Source organism: Eublepharis macularius, chromosome 8, assembly GCF_028583425.1.
Source record: "Eublepharis macularius isolate TG4126 chromosome 8, MPM_Emac_v1.0, whole genome shotgun sequence".
Classification (NCBI taxonomy): domain Eukaryota; kingdom Metazoa; phylum Chordata; class Lepidosauria; order Squamata; family Eublepharidae; genus Eublepharis; species Eublepharis macularius.
In genome coordinates, this window is record NC_072797.1 from 91,386,232 (window position 1) to 91,406,046 (window position 19,815).

Genomic DNA, 19,815 nt, shown 5'->3' on the forward strand with positions numbered 1-19,815 from the left:
TTATTTATAGATAAGTCTGTAATAAAATCAATGCACAATGCTTCAACAATGTAGTTGATAAAACAATTTCAAGCAGAAGAACTTTGTACAAGACACTTTAAAACTGGTGGTCATTCAGACCATGTAAAGAACTCAGAGTACAGTAATTCAAGACACAACCGTACTTTTGTCCAAAAGCACCACGTCCTTTTTGAGCACAGTATATAAAAAAGCATACCAGAGGAAGCTCTGGGTTGCACAAGTTACAGAACATTTACTCTCCTTTCAAACAAGCTTCACTACTGGGAAGTATCTGTGAGGGGAGAAGTCAAATTCTGGAGGAACCTAAAAGGAAAAAAAATAATTTATATAATTATATATATATAAATGACTTTGGGGCTGTAGATAATCTTAAAAGAGCCAGCTGGAATTACAGAATACATTGTTTAAAAAAAAGTATGAAGAATAAAGCAAAACCACATCCTAAATATAAATGGCAACAAGGCTAAAAATTAGCTCACATCGCAGGAAGCAAGATCTATGCTAAATTCAGATCTGCTCCATCAGCATTCTCAGAACACTGGCATTACGGTTAGATGCAGCATCAAATTCTATCAGAGGCAGAAAATTTTCATTTCTAGTCCTATCAGAACTACAGACTAGGACTTAGCAGATTCCAATTGTGTCTTTCTCCAAAAGGCATTTATTTACTTACATGGAGATAACCTTTCGATACCAAAAAAATATGTGCACTGTTACTGCAGAATGAAGTATGTTGGTTTTGTCATGAACACAAATCAGTATTTGGAATAGAAAATTGGAATGTCACATGTCACTTGCATCAAAGGAAGGCTACTTGGGCTGAAGGAAGTTTTCAAATGTTACTGAGGGGAATGGTAGAATATACACCACTTCATCTATATGTTTCACTATGTTTTCAAAAAACAGTTTAATTATGATTTGCTTACTTTAGACTCCTTTTTATGACCTCCTGCCAGCAACTTCATCACCACAATATTGGGTTTAGCAACTTTAAGAATTCGATTGACCTAAACAAAAATATTTAAATGTCACATAATTTTTAGATAGAAAATGTTACTAAATATCTTGAGAGATCAACAACAGTTAAAGCTTTCTTCAAGTTATGCTTGCATTCTTTACGTATCATTTATAAACAAAAGTATTTTATACATAGTAATGCTTTGCCATGTAAATAGTTTGTGTATTGTTTCTGTTAATAAGGTTAGGAATGTATGTTGCTGTGGTTTAAAATGCAGACCTCTGAAGTAAAGGAGTGGGCTGGATGGGTGAGTAATGCATGCTGTAATTGGAGGGTAGCTGTACCCTAGAGAGCTGAGTGAACTGCAAGCTATAGTCAGGTTCAATCTGTCTTTTGCTGTATGGTGACAGAGTCATTCTGTGAGGGAAGTGCAGAGAGAAGTATCTTTGTGGATGAAATTAGTCTGTGGCAAATGAACTTTTGGGAAATCAGAATTCCATGTTTTTCTCTTTCACGAATATTTTTAGCATAAGTGGCAATTGTGGGGAAGATTGGTCCTTGTGATGGTCTGTGTATAAACATGTTGGCTGAGGTGGTGGTGCCAGCAGGAGCGCTTTGGGTTTGGGGACCACAGGAGAAGGCCTTCTAGCACATGATGGGCTTCACCTCTCAAAGTCAGGGAAGAAAATGTTTGGAAAGAACCTGGAGAGCTTTAAACTGATGCCGCAAGGGGAAGGGGACGATCGACATGGGGATTTCAATGAAGAAGTGATAACAGCGGGGGCCCACCTGGGTAGGGCAGATCAAACAAAGGTACAAGGCTACAAATGCCTATATACCAATGCCCGAAGTATGGGTAATAAGAAGGAAGAGCTTGAGCTTCTCTTGCAATCAGAGGGCTACAATATAGTTGGAATTACTGAGACTAGGTGGGATGATTCCCATGACTGGAATGTGGTAATGGATGGGTACGAGTTGTTCAAGAAAAAACAGAAGGGTAGAAGAGGGGGCAGAGTGGCATTGTATGTGAGGAGAGGGGCTTGATTGTCAGGACGTTCTGGAGAATATGGTTGACGACCCAGTGGAAAGTATATGGGTGGAAATAAGGGGAGGGAGGACAAAGGGTATTGTTGGGAGTCTGCTACAGACCGCCTGACCAGGGAGAGGAAATGGATGCTGCCCTCCTTGAACAGATTGGTAGAGTATCCAGACATCAGAACCTTATAATTATGGGTGACTTCAACTTCCCTGGTGTGTGCTGGTAGACAAGCTCAGCAAAGGGACAAGAATCATGCAACTTCCTGACCTGCCTGGCCGATAACTTCCTTTTTCAAATGGTGGAGGAAGCTACAAGGGGCTCGGCCATACTAGACTTGATATTAAACAGGGAAGAATTTGTAGATAAGGTAAAGGTGGTGGGGACCTTAGGGGGAAGTGACCATGTCCTCCTTGAATTCCAGTTGCTGTGGGGGGTCAAGGAAATTCGTAGCCAGACTCGTAGGTTAGATTTTCGTAGGGCCGACTTCTATGAACTCAGAGGCTTGATGAGAGTCATTCCATGGGGGAGTGTGCTGGAAGGGAAAGGAGTGAGTGAAGGGTGCGCTCTTCTCAAACATGAGCTTTTGCAAGCTCAAGCCCTCACGATTCCAGCAAGACGGAAACATGGTAAGGGCTCCAAGAAACCGATGGGGATGAACAGAGAGCTCCAGAATAAGCTAATGGAGAAAAAGGAAATGTTCAGAAAATGGAGAGAAGGACAGACCCTATAAGGGTTACTAGGTACTGCAGATCAGCCATTAGAGAAGCCAAACTGGGTCTGGCCAGGGGGGCTTGCTACAACAAGAAAAACTTCTACAGATATGTGAGAAGCAAACATAAGGTAAAAGAGACAATTGGACCACTGTTGGGAGTGGAAGGGGAAACTGATGGAGGACAGAAAAAGCAGACAGGCTTAACGACTTTTTTGCCTCTGTTTTCTCCCTGAAGAACTTCAGCCCATCTGGAGATGGTAGTAGACATGACATCTGGGTGGCTAGTTGACATTGACGGAGAAGTGGTGGAGAGGCACCTGGCTGCACTGGACAAATACAAATCCCCTGGGCCAGATGCTGGTACCCAAGAGTGCTCAAAGAACTTTCTAAAGAACTTGCAGAGCCTCTGTCCATCATTTTCAAGGCCTCCTCGAGGACTGGGGATGTGCCACAAGATTGGAGAAGAGCGAATGTTATCCCAGTCTTTAAGAAAGGGAAGAAGAATGACCCAGGAAACTACAGGCCGGTCAGTCTGACTTCTATTGCTGGGAAGATACTAGAGCAGATTTTAAAGGGATCGATCTGTAAGCATCTGAAGGACTGCTTAATGATCTGGGGAAGTCAACATGGTCTTGTCCCCAACAGATCTTGTCAGACCAACTTGCTTTCCTTCTTTGATTGAATGACGAGCTTACTGGATTGTGGGAACTCTGTCGACGTGATTTACCTGGATTTCAGTAAAGCTTTTGATAAGGTTCCCCATGACATTCTAATGGGTAAACTGGAAAACTGCGGACTGGACTATAGGATAGTTTGGTGGATAGGGAACTGGTTAGAGGACCGCACCCAAAGAGTGGTGGTCAATGCCTTTCATCAGAATGGAGGGAGGTGTCCAGTTGGGTGCCACAGGGCTTGGTTTTAGGCACGATACTTTTCAATATTTTTTTCAATGATCTGGATGAAGGGGTAAAGGGGCTACTCATTAAATTTGCTGATAATACCAAATTGGGAGGAGTGGCAAACACCCAGAAAGATAGAGTTAAAATTCAACAAGACCTGAATGCTCTGGAGAAGTAGGCGGTTATGAACAGGATGCAATTCAACATAGATAAGTGCATAGTATTACATCTGGGCCACAAAATGTGAATACAAGATGGGGGATACACTTCTGGGTAGTAGTGTATGTGAAAGAGGTCTTGGGGTAAGAGTGGACTGTAAACTAAACATGAGCAGTCAGTGTGATGCGGGGGCAAAAAAGACAAACTCAGTCTTGGGTTGTATCAAAAGGGCCATTGCATCGAAATCGCAGGAGGTCATAGTCCCTCTCTATACTGCCTTGGTCAGGCCACACCTGGAGTACTGTGTGCAGTTCTGGAGGCCTCACTTTTAAAAGGATGTGGACAAAATTGAGAGGGCGCAGAAGAGATCAGGGGTCTGGAGACTGAGCCCTACGAGGAAAGGCTGAGGACCTTGGGAATGTTTAGTTTGGAGAAGAGGAGATTGAAGGGGGACATGATTGCTCTCTTTAAATATTTGAAAGGCTGTCATTTGGAGGAGGGTAAGGAGCTGTTCCAGTTGGCAGCAGAGGCTAGAACTCAAAGCAATGGGCTTAAATTACATGCGGAAAGGTACCGGCTGGATATTAGGAAAAACTTTTTCATGGTCAGAGTAGTTCAAAGGTGGAATCAGCTGCCTAGGGAGGTGGTGAGTTACCCTTCGCTGGCTGGATGAGTATTGGTCAGGGATGCTTTAGGCTCATCCTGCATTGGGCAGGGGGTTGGACTAGAAGGTCTGTATGGTCCCTTCCAACTCTGTGATTTAAAAATCTATACCTGTTTTCAAACCACCACGTTTACGAACCATTTTGAAACCAATATTCTGAAACCACTGTGCATATGTACTTATAAAACACTGTTTCTGGTTAAGTAAAATGCCTGTTTCATCTAGAATGGTGGTGGAAAGTGCTGTCAAGTCATAGCTGACTTATGGTGACTCCTGCTGGGGTTTTCAAGGCAAGAGACTAACAGAGGTGGTTTGCCATTGCCTGCCTTTGCAACCCCAGTCTTCTTGGGAGGTCTCCCATCCAATTACTAACCCAAGCCGACCTTGCTTAGCTTCCTAGATCTGAGAAGACTGGGCTTGCCTGGGCTATCTAGGTCAGGGTGTTCATCAACAATAAGTGGCTAAATCAATATGCCCCATGTCATTTTCAAAAATATTTTTCCTCTCAAAATAGCCACTTTTCACACTGAGGGACTGGCAGAGTTCATAATCTTTTAATGTAGACCCTGTGCTAGAATAGGTTGTAGAGGCAGCAGGTAAGCCACTGCTGTACAGCTGATTCCCCTAAAGCAGAAGGAACAAATGGGTCTCAGGGAAAATTTAGGAGGACAAATTGAAACATACAAAGGAAAAAAAAAGATCAAGAGGAGAAGACAACTGAGTGCCAGCATTGAAGGACAGGTCAACAAAAGACAGATACAGTTATCTTGCAATCTACCAGTGGCAACAAAACAATTACTTGATATACTTAAAAGAGGTGCTACTGTTTAAACACCCAGAGAGATTTTCTGCAGATAAGGACCCCACTACAGAATGTGTGACCAAAACAAAGCTAGTCATACTAACAGTAATAACATATTTTGGGAACTAGAAAAAGGCAGGGGTGGAAGAAAAAGATTTTTTTGTAAAACCACCCAAATCAAGTCCACCTACACTCCATTTGGCAACTCAAGGGCAACCTAGAGACTCAAAGGTAGAAGAATCCATCCCTGTCAAAAACTGTCAAAACAATCCATCTCTGTGGAGTGCAGGTACTTGGGGACTGGGTGCACTTACTAGAAAACATTTGCATGACCCTTCCTCCATACTAACTATAAGCAGAAAAAGCAGTAAGTCTGCAGTTACAAAGCTTATGCAAATTTCAGCAGAAACGATTACAAACACTTTCCTATTGTTTAAGTGAGAGCTCATGCATCTAACAACAGTTCATTCTCATGTTTCAAAGGTTTCTCACCTCATAATCTGGATTGGGGATATTCTCCAGTATCATTTTAGCTTGCTGGAAGTGCTTGCTAGCTGCCATGTAAAGATCAGAGGACTGAGGAGGTGGGCTGTATTTGTTTAGATCAGACATTTCCTAAATATTAGAAAACAGTATCATAAAATAGTTACCAAAAAGAGAATAAAGCCTCTTTACAATGGTTCTAATTCCTTAAATAAGTAGAACATTGTTATATTTTAGCACCGCAGATTTTACATGTTAAAGCAGAATACTGTGTAGTTGTAATACGGTAATACACAATAATTATTTGTTCTCAATATAAAAAACAGGACTTTGCTTCTCTATGAAACTTAAAAATAATTCTACATTTTCCTGTTAAACTCATGTCTTTTCCAAGGGAGGAAGATCAACAGGCAGGGCCGGCGTGCCCATGGAGGCCAATTGGGCGGTGGCCTCGGGCACGCGGGCATTGGAGGGGCGCCGGATGGGGGTGTCGGGGGCAGAGGCGCACGCAGCGAAGCTGGCATGACTGGGCTGCAGCTACTGCTGCAGCCAGCCAGCCAGCTCTGTGTTGACACCGCCGCCGCCACCACACACCCCAGCCGGGCGCAGCCTCCGGGCGCCGCCCCAGCAGCGGCTCGCGGCTTGTGCGCCCAGCTGGGGTGCATGGCAGTGGCAGCACGGAGCTGGCTGGCTGGCTGCAGCAGCAGCTGCAGCCAGCCACGCCAGCTCTGCTGCATGCTCCTCCACCCCAGCCGGTCGCAGAAGCCGTGAGCTGTTGCTGGGGTGGCGCACGGAGCAGCCTCCGCGCACTGCCCCAGCAGTGGCTCGCAGCTTCTGCGCTCAGCTGGGGCATGTGGCGGCGGCGGCACGGGGCTGGCTGGCTCCGTTGCATGCTCCTCTGCCCCAGCTGGGCGCAGAAGCTGTGAGCTGTTGCTGGGGCGGCGCACGGAGCAGCATCCGCGCGCCGCCCCAGCAGCAGCTTGAAGCTTCTGTGCTCAGGGCTCTGTGAGCTGCCCAGCCCCCCTGCGGCACGTGATGACATCTGCGATGATGTCATCACGCAGTCCGTGGCGTGTGTGCGCGTGCAGAGCACGCACAGCCGCCTTGGGCGCCAGAACCTCTGGCACCGGCCCTGTCAACAGGGAAGGTCAGCAATACACTTTGGCAATTGAGCATGGAGAGTTCCAAGTAAATTGTTGTGGGCCTCTAGTTCAAGGGAGGGAAATACATTCTATTTGGGAATATTGTCCATCATGTAGAAAGGAAAAGGGCAATATTTTAGCTGTTTAAAAAAGCATTCTTGTAATATGTGAACATCTACAAACTACTGTGGTTCACCTTGAATTGTAAATAGTGTACTGGTGGTGGTGTGATGACACTGTTGAATGGCGCAAACCTGTGCTCATACCGTACTTGTTCACTGTCAAGTTCAAACTTTGGTTTTCTCACTTTGCCGTCCATGTCAAAAGCAATCATAGTCTTCAGGAAAAAGGGGGAGAGCGTAAGAGAAACCAGCACAATGAGAAATTTGCTTGACACAGTACAGCACATACACAGCTGCCTAAGAAAAGCGCCAGACTAAAAATAAATGCAATGAAATCTTACACCTCTAAATTCCACTTATCTGTCACTGCATTGCCTTGAGAGGGACTATGATCTATATGTATTTAATATTCTGTCACCTCAGAGACAAATTACGCTATAACTGTCAACACAACTTCAAGATAACAAGAGAACTGCAAGGAAAGATCCTTCTGGAACACACACATGGAAAACACACTTGCAATTTTGAAAATTCTCAGCACATATTTCCATTTCTTTAATATTATATTTTATCTCATCTCTGCACACAAGCATGAACTCTTTCACTTGACATCTTTAAATGCAAATGAAAAGTTTGACTAACTCAAAACAGCTCTATTGAATTGACATACTAATCCAGTAGTCTGAAAACTATTATTTTACTGGCCTGTGCAGAAATAATACCGGTAATTTTTGAAGCAGTTGGGAACAGAATTGCATGCTTCAGCTCTTCAGCACTGCACATTTCCTCCAACATCCAAATCATAATTAGTTATTATATTGGCACTGTCATTAACCACAATTGGAGCTAACCAATTGCTCTTAACTCAGAACTGAAATGGATTCATATGGCTAAGAAATCAGCAGCACTATGTATGCAGCAGCTCTAAGTATAGCATAATTAACTCAATTCTGGTTTCTTAGCTTAGTTCTGAGACTGAAAAATCTAAAATTTTAAAAAAATGTTTTACGTAACCACATAAATACATCACCTTATACATTCCAGCACACATGTTTTGATAAGCTTGGCTCATGGTGATCTCTCTGCTCAGAGGACGGACTGCAAATTTCACACATAAAAATGGTTTATCATAAAGTTACTATAGTAGTTTCATGGATATAATAAAGTATTGTAAATTAACTGATAAGACAGTTTTCACATCTCAAAGTCTCTCTTGTAAGTGGCACAGTGCCTTGTGGCTGGAGGTAAAAGCAATACTACTGTCAAATCAAATGCTCACTACAAGTCACAAGTTAACATGCTAATGGACAGAAATTACATTGAGCTTTGTAAAGTAAACAATAAAAAAAATACAAAGACTGGTTCTTATAGGGTTTCACCAAATTGTAATACAGATGTAAACAACAGAAAAGGAAGTCTGAGCTTTTATGACTCAGCATCTATATCACTTAGCCCCAGATACTGCAGTTACTGCTGACTGGGAAAATACATTTAGTGATTCAGGAAAACTAGAATTAATTGATAAATTCAATGTACACTAGCAAAGAGTAAAGATTACATTCAATTTAGTTTTGACATTTGATCTCACATACACAATACTCCTCCTATTTTCCAAGAACAAATGTTAAGTTGCCCCATGGGACAGAATAACACACATATAACACAAACATTATCTATCTTAAGTAGCTGAATGAAGCTGAATACAAGTAATAAACTAAGGTTTAGTTTAGATATGACCATCACAGGGACATTTCTATTTTCATGTGACATATTCGTTTATAAGGGCTATCAAGTGCATTCAGCATGGTGAGCAGGTAAGTTGTCCCCGCAGGGATCCACCTCAAAAACTCTAATGATTTCACATGAACTTTTCGACCTGGGGCAATTAGAATGGCTATATTATACTCCCAGTAAAGGATGCTTTTAGAATTGGCTGATCACGGAGTTCTGATTTCAAACTATCTGAAAGAATGAAGAATATCTAGCCTATGCCTCACCTTTCCAATTATTGGCTTCTTCAACTTCCTTTAAGAAACTGCAATAACTTATAGGATATGGGCGCTCCAAGAGAGGGGAGGAGAGGATGCACTTTATACTGGAGAGATTTTTTTTTTTTAAATTACACTACACAGTGCAGACTGATACTTGTGACAATGCACACTCATCTTGCCAGACATCATGCTACCATATAGAACATGTAAGTGGTATTGTGTAGACCAGACTTCAGTTCAGTGTTCTATCAGAAATAAGAGAGTCTAGGTAAGGTAAACCAATGCTTAGGATATTTCATGTACTTATACCTTTTTTCTTTTTCTTTGTTTTTTTATTACTCCGGCCTTTCTGCTGCTCTTCCACAATTCTTTCCTCAGCCATCTGAGAGCTATCGGCACGACTCAATGTTGACATCAACCAGGCATAGAGAAACTCAGAGAGATACCTACAACAGAAAGAATACTACATTTAGGGCCAACTTCCAGATTTAAAAAAAAATATTGAGTTCTTTCTACGAGCAACAGATATTTTTGCAACTTATGGTGATCTGTTACAGATTTGGTGCAGTATACATAGCCACCCAAAATATACATGGACAAGCCTGTGACTTACAGAGCATGAAGGAGATAAATGACTGAAACTTTCCCCTCCAGGATGGTAAGTTCTTAGGATCTTGAACTATTTTCTTCCTTTTTAACTGACTTGCAACATTTTAAAGCAATGAGCATGCTCAACCTTATCAGACAATGAGGAGGCTTTTTAATTTAGGAAGTCATGTTTTTGGCACACCTGGGGAGTCCCCCAAGAACATATAAACCTCCATTTTTGGAGTTTTCATGATTGGCACAAGCCACCATTTTACTACTGATTTTAGTAGGAAGTGATGCTGCAAGAGGAAAGCACTCTGTTTTATTAACAAGAATTTTCTGGGAAGTATATCCTTTCAGCTTCCAAATGTTTTATTCCTCTTACCAATATATGTAGTAATACTCATGCATGCTATACAGCTCCAGTTCAAACCCACTCAGAAGATACTGTATCATGATGCGAAGGTTATGATAAAGGACCCAGGTGCCTAAACAAGCCAAATGTTGCCTTTGGGGTTCTTGTTTCAGTAGCATACTGTGAAGTGCTGCATCTACTTTCTCTGCCTAAGAAGAAAAAACAGAGCAGAGTTAAGCTCAAGTATCAAACTTGCAGGCTAGCAAACAATATAAGCAAAGTGGACTGGATTCCCTGGGTCCATTGTGCTAGTGGAGGTGCTTTCTTCCATTGAGGAACTCCCTAATACAAGAGGCTCTTCTGCTGCATCAGGGGAAGGCCCCTTATACTGCACTAGCTGAACAGAACAGCAGGATCCAAGCCAGCATCTATACCACTATTCACATTTTGTTAATCCAAAGCTGGAAGCAAATATGTACCATGTTATAGTTTTTTTTAATGAGATGAATGGAAGTGTTCAAAGGAATATCATATGACCAAACTATTTTAATTTTGCCTAAAACATCACACGATATTCAGCATCCTGTTTTGCATCAGGCAGGCTTTGTCCTTCTGTCAGCACTATATATTTGTTAAATAATTGTCCCCATGAGTGTAATATGAAATACTGAGAATTCTTATTAAGTGCACAGTCTTTCTGAAAGGGCAAGGTAAGCAAAAGGAACTATTAGCCCACAGACAGGGATGAGAAGCCCTGGGAATGAGCCGGAATAGCCACAGCACGCAGCCTGACCATGAGAAACCCTGCTAAAGGTTCCCAGGTTTTTTGGAGAAAGGGCTGCCTGGGCACTTTGCCTAGAAGGACAAAAGCTAGGAAAAGAAATGGACAGAACGGGCTTCTGTCTGCCTGGTACCTTACCTCATCCTGCAGAGTAGCAAATTCTTCAAGAATGTGGCCAAGTTTATCTCTTTGACGAGCTCTATTATGTCCATGTATCTGAATCAAACTACAGAACGGCTGAAATATTTGAAAATGAGAACACTGATTAATTTTCAGACCTGGAGTTCATTTTTGGATCTCAAACTTTACTTTTATTATAGGTTATAATATCTATCTTTCAGGGAAATAGAAGTGAGCTGACTTTGCCTGCCCAGCCCATGGCCTTTTCATCACTTCTGTTTCATAACCTTCTCTCACTGTATCTTCACTTTGTTTCCTCTCTTCTTTGAAGTCCATGACGAGTGACAGCACTGGGCAGAAATCTCATTGAGATTTATACTATTTTTGATTTCCTACTTTGTTTGTAGAGGGAAACTTGGCTCAGGAGTAGGTGGGAGACATGTAAAAAAAAAGTGTTGACACTTGGCATGTTAACTATTTTTCGGTAATTAATTATAAAGTCTTTGGCAACTTGCCCACATGAAAGAATGTGTGCCATTAAGCATGTGCATAATCCCTCTCAAACACTTATCTTCACTTCTCCCCAAAACTGGGATTAAGGCTAAAAGAGGAATACTGTTCAGGCAGGCTCACAGCCTCTTCATTGCAGAGAGGCCATAACATTCAAGCACTATCACTCTACAGAGTTGAGAAGACATAAATTTGAGCCAAGAATCCCTTGTCCGAATGCAGGTAAACAGAACACTCTGGTCACGTGCATAGTATTTCCCTCACTTCATAGTGACCACACACTTCTACAGACCTGGCATTCAGGAATGAGTTTCTAGGTAAGAGGAACTGATCTGCAGACAGGTGTAACTCTGGAGTATCCCATTTTAAGAATAAAAAGGGAAGAAAGGCAGGATATCAATCACCTAAAATAAAGCAGTACCATCAACACTCACTCGAACACAATGTGTGACAAAGGAGTCAATGTAGTCCTTAGCCTGATGGTTGTTATACAGACAACACCTATGAGAGAATAAAGAAAATTATTGTAAATTTAAAAAAATCAAGGGACCTGCAATGTTCTGAAGAGAAGAGTCTGATTTGGAATCATGGAGCTGTTCCACCAACATTTGAAGAAAGCCACTGGAAAAATCAGCGCAAGAGATTTACTGTATATCTATTTCTTATGACAGCATAAAAGACAGGGAGACCCTAAATGTGGAAATAGCTACTAGCAGGCACTTTAGGATATAAGTACAGTACTTCTAGGAAATTTACATTCTAAATTCTCCTGGCTTGTGTCTGTCTTGAAATGCTGGCATCACTTAAGCATAACTGAAGTCATGCTTAACTTTTCTGGCATGGAAGAAGATGTCAGCTTCTATACTTAACAGGTACTTGGACATAAAAAAAAAGTGGCTTGCCAACATTTATGTACCAAGAATGTATCAATCTCCTTTGTAATTTGGAAAATCATGAACAATTTTCTGCTATCCTAATCTGGAAGGAACAATGGACACAGAGAAAGAACAGTGGACACTGGAATTAAATGACAATGTGTTTTAAGTATTTAGAGATCTTTTATACAAAATACCAAACATACACTGTAATACTCACTTAGGTGAAAGGACTGGAGGACTAACAAAAGATCTCAGGGCATCCTTTACCATATCTTGCATGAGATGAGTACCGAACACCTTTTTGTTATCCACGAGAAAAGTGGTCTGCAAGAAATATTAGTTTTGTTACTGAAATGTAGTTATAAACACACTTAAAACTATATCCAGTATATATTTCCAACTTGCCTGTAACAGTGATCTTGAAAGAACACAAGGTGATTGTTCACTAAATTCACAGAAAAAATCCTATTATATAAATAAAAAGAAAAGAAAGCTAAAGTTAACACTATGCATGAAGAAGCAGACACATTAAACAGAATCTTGACTATATAAGAACCCAAATCTGATTTATGTAAGTATTTTATAATAGCCCATGCCTATGAATCAGTCACTTTGCCTTTTCTTGTTGAATGAATTTGTTGATGGGAGAAGCGGTGGTTCTTTCAGAAAGCTTAGAGGAAGAGATAGTTTGGAGAACCAGCAGTCTTTCACTTGAGATCCCTAATCCTTAGGAACTGTATAAGGGAATATCATAGTTTCTCCTTGCTTCAAGTAGGCCATCACTGCCACTGATACATCTGCAACCATTTCACCAACCCACCACTTGTCTCAGAATAATTTGCATGCTTAGCAATCAATACTGCTCCAGCTACAGAAAAAAACCCAAAGACTGCCAGGCTTTAAAGCTCTGGGCTTATAGAAGTGAGCAATATCCAGCACTGTCTAGAAATACAACTGAATCAAAAAAGGGAAAGATATGGGTAAAAATATCAATACAGTATGCAAAGTTCCAGGCATACAGAAGCTAACAATCTCTGAACAACACAGAGTATAGCACTCTCTATGCTACATTTTTGTAACATTCATATGTGGAATGTCTTGCTAATACTGCACAGAAACAGGTTATTATAACAGAACATAACAGAAGTGGCAAGTGGAAAGCTGAAGATGCCTGAGCTGAGACTGAGAAGAGGAAGCAGGTGCCAATGTAAAACTAAGTCAGAGTTAATCCAGCTAGACAAGGAAGTCGAGGCTGGGAAACACCCACCAAATTACAGCTCGCTTTAAATAACCACATTTCAAACACATTCTCTACTATAGGGTAGGCATGCCACTAGTAAAATTGTAATCTTCATAAAGCCACCATAATTACATTTAATTTTTAAGGCCTTTATCGATAAAGAAGCTCATCAACCTTCAACAAAGTTGTTTTTCCTACCTGAGAATATATATCATGTTTGGGTTCTAAAAGAGTTGGTTTATGAGATCACAGAGTTAAATAAACACAGAATTTTATCTGCTTCAGCTCAGCACAAGACTAATGCTTTACTTCAGTAACAGTAATTTAGTTTATACCCCTCTCTAAACAGCACTGTATTTGTGAGGTCAAATTAACCAGCAACTGCAGAGAAGGATTACATGTTGGGAGAAATCCAGTTTCTAAAGTTCAGTTAGTACCAATATAGTTTACCACCACAAAGGAGAGTCTAAAGTCTGATTTATATATTACCACTGTGATGCGAGATCCCCTTCCAGGTAGTAAATAGAAACCATGCCAACTGGGCATATGGGGTGTTATTACTTATATCAACACAAGCTTCCCTGGGACTAGGGAACAGACTGTATCGACCAGCCCTATCAAATAATGCTGGTTTAGATGTTTCCAGGAAAGTATGGTATAAGCCACTGCAGAAATCACTCACTCCAATGATAATGTATAAATAGTACATTGTCTCTCCTTGTTTCCGAAATAATCATGAAGCAGAAGAGAAACAAGGGCAAAAAAATCTATGAAGACTTATGCACACATGCACAATACCACTGTTTTCGTAACAAGCTCTTTTACTCATATGAATAAAAACAAGTAACAAGGGTAGACACTTACCAGAATGCAATGCAAATTAGTTAAATTGACAACTTCACATACAGTTTTTATTCGGTCTATAAGCTTTGAAAAATAGTTGACCATTTCTTCCCTTTTAATAATTTTTGCATAGCGAGGAAAAGTTGGAGGAAGCAATCTCTGATTAACAAGAGGCTCAAACCCCATCATAATAGGATGATCTAAAAAAAAATTCTCTGTATTAAACTTTGTTAACAGCCAAGTCACAAGCTAGTTATTTTGCCGGGGGGAGATTTTAATTCATTAACTTAATTAGGCTAAAAAGCAAGGCAAGGCCTGTTAAGCCATTTCAAACTGTTAGAAAATAAAACTCCATTGAATTAAGTAAGGTTGCCACAATTCAAGTACACTATGCTTGTGTGAACTATGAAACAAGACAACAAGGAAGCAGAAATGGGATAATATGCAAAGTCCCAATCTTCATTTATAGGAAACCTTTTTTGCACACAGTAGAGAGGCAGAAGAAATCCAGGGGAGAAAGTTATGAAATATAAAGCAAGTGATTAATATTTTTGTATAATAATGGTAGTGTTTAACAGTGTAAGGTGTTTTTACTTAAGGGAGCAGTTTTATTCCTCAATAAGCTTGTCAAGTGCCTGCCAGTGGCGGGCCAATGGGTGGTGCTGCATGTGCTCTTAGCTGGCACAATGATGTCACCTCTGGAACTGATGTTAACAGCTGGCTGCAAGAGTGCTCCTGTGCTTCATGGAAGGCCAATTTTGGCCCAAACAGGCCGATTCTTAAAGAATAAGCCATGTACAAAGTGTGGAGGCACTTCCACAGTCAGTGCAATGTGAAACCAAGTATCCTTTCCTGCACTGGTTGCGGGAGAGACCAGGCAACCAATCTCTGAGGCTTTCAGTAAGTTTCTTTCATACGAGAGCCACTGTGGTGTAGTGGGTAGAGTGATAGACCAGACTTTGAGAGACCCAGGTTGGAATCCCTACTTTGCCATGGAAGTTAGCTGGATAACATTTGGCTAGTAAAACACTCTCAGCCTAACCTTCATGGTTTTTGTGAAGATAAAATAGACTAAAGGAGAATAATGTAAGCCAAGCTGGGTTCCCACAGGGAAGAAAGGCAAAGTATAAATGAAGTAAAAAAAATAAAATAGATAAGCATAACAACAGCCCACAGAGTGATACAGGAATTTTTATTTTAAAAGAACAGAAAAGGGAAGAAGAGAACTCTTCTGAACAAAATTTCTTACCCCCTTTTGTTGTGTCATTCTGAGCCTGGATACCATGATGCAATGAGTTGTGGATAGCAGAAAGCAAGTCAGCTGCTTGAGTCATCAGTTTCTGAGCTTCTGCAACTGCACTGGTCTGTTAAAAAGTAATTTTAAAAATTGTAGTGCATTTTACCAAGTAATAGCTATTAGTTTAATACGAACAGAGGAAATTTTAGCACTCTTTCCATTAATATCTATATACTTAACTCTGAACCTGGCCCCACAGTGTATACCAACATATCCACCATGGGGACCGGGGATTAACAGAGATTTTTCTATACACTTGAAGGAAGCTCTAGGTTTGTAGAAAAATATGAAATCTAAAAAGGTATATATTTGAGGGGAACAACTAACTGAAGTATGGAAGCCTTGTAACAGGAATACGGATTAGAGTATATTATACCTTAGTGATATACATGTATTCTAGTGAACTCTATATGAACTTTAATGTAGTTTTTTTAACAGGTTGTATAATCATACAGATATTCTTTTCATCTTTGACAGCCAATTAAAACTAGCAAACAGTAGCAGATAAATGGTTCTCTAGCTATTAGAATGGGCCAATGATAGTCTGCTCGCTTAACTTTTCCTGTCATCTTCTAATGATTTATACAGGTTATCTTGCAGTTGGACACAGCATCACTTCTGGCCAGATAGAATGTCACGTGATTGTAAATCTGAATAATTAACTAAATCTAAAACCAATCATGTTATATTGTTGTCACGTGTGAAAAATCTTAGATTTCTTTGCAGATCTCGTATGTCAATTACAACGAAAGATGCTAACTCACATAGATCAGGGTCTTGGGGAAGGAAATCTCATGAAGAACTAGATGAAAAAATTGTATTTGTGTGCTTATTGAAATTTCAATGCATTTTATAGCAAATCTAATTGTGAATCACTCTTAGATTTAATTGAGAGATGTTAGGAGAGTTAATCCTTGTTGCTTGTATTTGTTTCATTCTTATTGGGTCTATCTTAATCACTCTATATTTTGATATCTTGCTTTCTTAAAAAGATCAGAGTTTACTTCTAAAGAAAAGTCTGTGTGTGCCTTGATTGGGAGAGTAAAGCAAGGAGAACACACAACTTATTTGTACTAATTGACAGGCTCTCCAAAAGAGAGATCTTTGTTTTTAGGTCTCAATACTAAGGCCTTGGAGCTGCTCAGAGTTGAGATATAAATCTTGATATTGGACAGTTGGAAAGCCTTAATGAGACACAGATAAGCAATCTGTTGCAGCCCCAGCAAAGTTGTCTGGTGTTATCAAGCAACCCCCCAAATGCCCACCAATTTCTCATTATAGAGTCTCATGAGCTCTCAATTGGCAAACAACAAGATCTTCTGAGATTATGTTGCAAGATCTTTATGTCCATTTGGTGGGTTGCTTGGCAACAACAGATAACACTGTGGAGGTTTCCATGCCTCAGTTAGTGGCAGCTGAAGGAGAGAACCAGACATGGAAGAAAATGGTGGGGGGGGGGGGCGTGAATCAAAGTAGGAGGAACAGAAAAGGGTTGGGAGGAAGGGAAGAAAGAAGTTGCAGGAATGCCACAAGGAGGGAAAGCTGAAGACTGGGGAAGGGGACAGATGTAAGCAAGTTGGTGGGAGAGGAATGGGGGGGGGGGGTTCCATAAGGAAGGAAAGAGGAAAAAACATGAGGAAGGAATGGAATCCTATTCGCTGATTCCTCTTGGGTCCCCCTACTTGTAAAATCTATTCTACAAAAAGCTTATAGTCTCATTTACATACTTTTAAAATGTATACTAATTTTCTGTAGATGTACCATTTGATACACATCTCCCATATGAAAACTAAAACGTAATCTTATGGGCTTGATTAGCACAGAAGAAAGCTTCCTTCAAAGAAAATAGCTACTGGTACGACAACATAAGAGCTGCTAATCAAAGGATCTATCTAATCCAATATCCTGATTCTGGCTAGCCAACCAGATGCCTCCAGAATGCCCACAAACAGGACATGAAAGTCACCCTGTATGCCACCAAACCGTGATATTCAGAGGGAGATTGCTTCTGAACAGAGAATGCTCTACTTAGCAACTGGATATTTGAAGCAGCAATATTTGGTATTTCCACAAATGTGATTAAATTGCCACCAGGTAGTCATACCTCTTTTTTGGTAAAGGCTATTAATACAGTCAATAACACTCGGGTAAACTTCACTCTGCTGAATACTGCAAAGCACTGCTGATGCTATGTAGAAAAACCAAAAATAAATAATTTTCAAACATTGCAGAAAAAAGACTGACATTGTTAAAATGTTAATATTCATCAGTGTATTGAAAGCACGAGGTTTTCTAGTTTGCAGTCTTTAAAAGACCAACAAAAAATAAAGTAAATATCTGAATAACTAATCATCGAACTGCTAACACCACACACATTAAAAGCCCTTTACCAAGCACAAATGTTGTGGGATAACTATCCATAACTACGTAATCTGGTGCCCAATTCAATTCCTGCCACAAAAATGGCGATCTGATTTTAAGAAAAAATTTGGGCCAGTAAGGGACAATTTTTATATGATTTCATGTAGGAATCAAGTATCCTTACTTCAAGCTCTACTTCTGGGTCTCTCTCTTCTCCTTGCCGGCTTCTTGTGCTCTGAAATCAAGGGCATTAAGAACTATTCAACAGTACCTTGATACAGTATTCCATAAAACCTCAAAAAGGAGTCTCCCTCTCATGCTCCTATTTCTTAACATAATCTGATTAGATGCCGGTATTCTATATACACCACAATCACAGAATTAAAGGTAGATTTTCTTACAGTAAAAATTAAAAGAAGCCAGTATGTACAGTGCTGACTTTGGGAGAACTGGGTTCAAAGCTCCATTCACACATGAAACCCATGATTAAATTTGATCTCTCAGTAGTAGACATGTTTTGTTTATTCAAGTGTCTGCCTTGTTTATATATAGATCCATGGGAGAGAAGATTGAACAAGAATGTTCAGATATCAGACCATCTCTGCCCCCTTATCTTACCCCATTATCACCCCTAGAGATGTGAAGATTCAGAAAAAAGTGGATTTGGTAGAGTGGTCTCATTAGTTCATGCTTATTTAAGACCATAAGATACTTAAAATAAGACCACTGTAACATTTTTAAGCCCTGACCTGGATAGCCCAGGCTAGTCTGATCTGATCAGATCTTGGAAACTGAGCAGGATTACTCAGTTATTGGTTAGTACTTGGATGGGAGACCACCAAGTAAGACCAAGGGTTGCTACTCAGAGGCAGGTAATGAAAAACTACTTCTGCTCATTTCTTGCCTTGGGAATTCTACTGAGTCATTATAAATTGGCTGCAACTTGACAACAATTTACAGACATGACTTTAAAAAAATGTACCTTAACTCGCCTTTGCATATCATCTTCAACATCCTTTAGCATACCTGGAAAAGAAACATTTTATTCAGTTTGGATATATGAATAATTTCAACAGCTACATGGACATTCCTATCTTATAAACAACAATCTGAACTAAACCAATATCTCAAAATACACAATCCTAAACCATTTATTCTGATTAACATTTGCTAGTTTAAAGACAGTTATTGCTAGAACTTTGACGGCTCTAAATATTCAGAATATTCTGTGAAATAAATGTTGCATTCTTTAAAAAAGTAGTGACAGCATGTCAACAAGTTATTTGAGTTCTACCTGTAACTCGAAGATCTGTCACACTGTTTGCCATCTTAAAGCCATATGTCATGGACTGAAAATCTTCCTAAATACAAAAGGAGAAATTAGGTGCTACCATTAAGACCAAGAACAAGAGCATGTATTACATATGCGTATGGACAAAGTTCAAAACTTTGACATCTAATCAAAATTTGGCTTAGACCTATATTACTCGGTATGTTCAGAATATCATTAAGTCAATCATAGGATGCATGAAATACAACATAAGAGGTTTGTCATCATTCCATCAACGTTTTAAGAAACCAAATAGGTTTTCCTAAAATAATATACACAGGTGTACTCAACATTGCCAAAACCTCATTTGGAGTTCTGCTGAAGAAGCCTATAATGGATAGACAATCCACTGGGGGCAGTTCATACTGGGGGGGGGAAAGTTTAGAAAAAGCCACGGAAGAATTTGATTCTGTGGGTTCGATCCAAAGACCTATTTGCACAAGCACCCTCCCTTACATGTAATGCACCACAGCCCTCACTATTTGGAAGTGTGTTTTGAAATGATTTTTCTGGAAGCACA

At 40.2% G+C, this 19,815-nt stretch overlaps 1 protein-coding gene across 3 annotated transcripts in view; it reads right to left on the reverse strand.

Annotated features, from left to right (window-relative positions):
- The window catches only part of NAA35 (N-alpha-acetyltransferase 35, NatC auxiliary subunit), a 30,582-nt gene continuing 10,767 nt past the window's right edge, over nt 1–19,815 (reverse strand). For all 3 annotated transcript variants that reach the window (XM_054986587.1, XM_054986588.1, XM_054986589.1), the window contains exons 7-23: nt 19,260–19,326; nt 18,948–18,991; nt 18,150–18,200; nt 17,709–17,792; nt 15,557–15,671; nt 14,329–14,507; nt 12,630–12,689; nt 12,442–12,548; nt 11,781–11,847; nt 10,855–10,953; nt 9,966–10,144; nt 9,302–9,438; nt 8,032–8,099; nt 7,076–7,216; nt 5,747–5,869; nt 948–1,028; nt 1–324 (exon numbers count right to left, since the gene is read on the reverse strand). In XM_054986587.1, the coding sequence (XP_054842562.1) occupies nt 265–324; nt 948–1,028; nt 5,747–5,869; nt 7,076–7,216; nt 8,032–8,099; nt 9,302–9,438; nt 9,966–10,144; nt 10,855–10,953; nt 11,781–11,847; nt 12,442–12,548; nt 12,630–12,689; nt 14,329–14,507; nt 15,557–15,671; nt 17,709–17,792; nt 18,150–18,200; nt 18,948–18,991; nt 19,260–19,326 (1,662 nt within the window). In that variant the 3' untranslated portion in view covers nt 1–264. The remainder of the gene's footprint in view (nt 325–947; nt 1,029–5,746; nt 5,870–7,075; nt 7,217–8,031; nt 8,100–9,301; nt 9,439–9,965; nt 10,145–10,854; nt 10,954–11,780; nt 11,848–12,441; nt 12,549–12,629; nt 12,690–14,328; nt 14,508–15,556; nt 15,672–17,708; nt 17,793–18,149; nt 18,201–18,947; nt 18,992–19,259; nt 19,327–19,815) is intronic.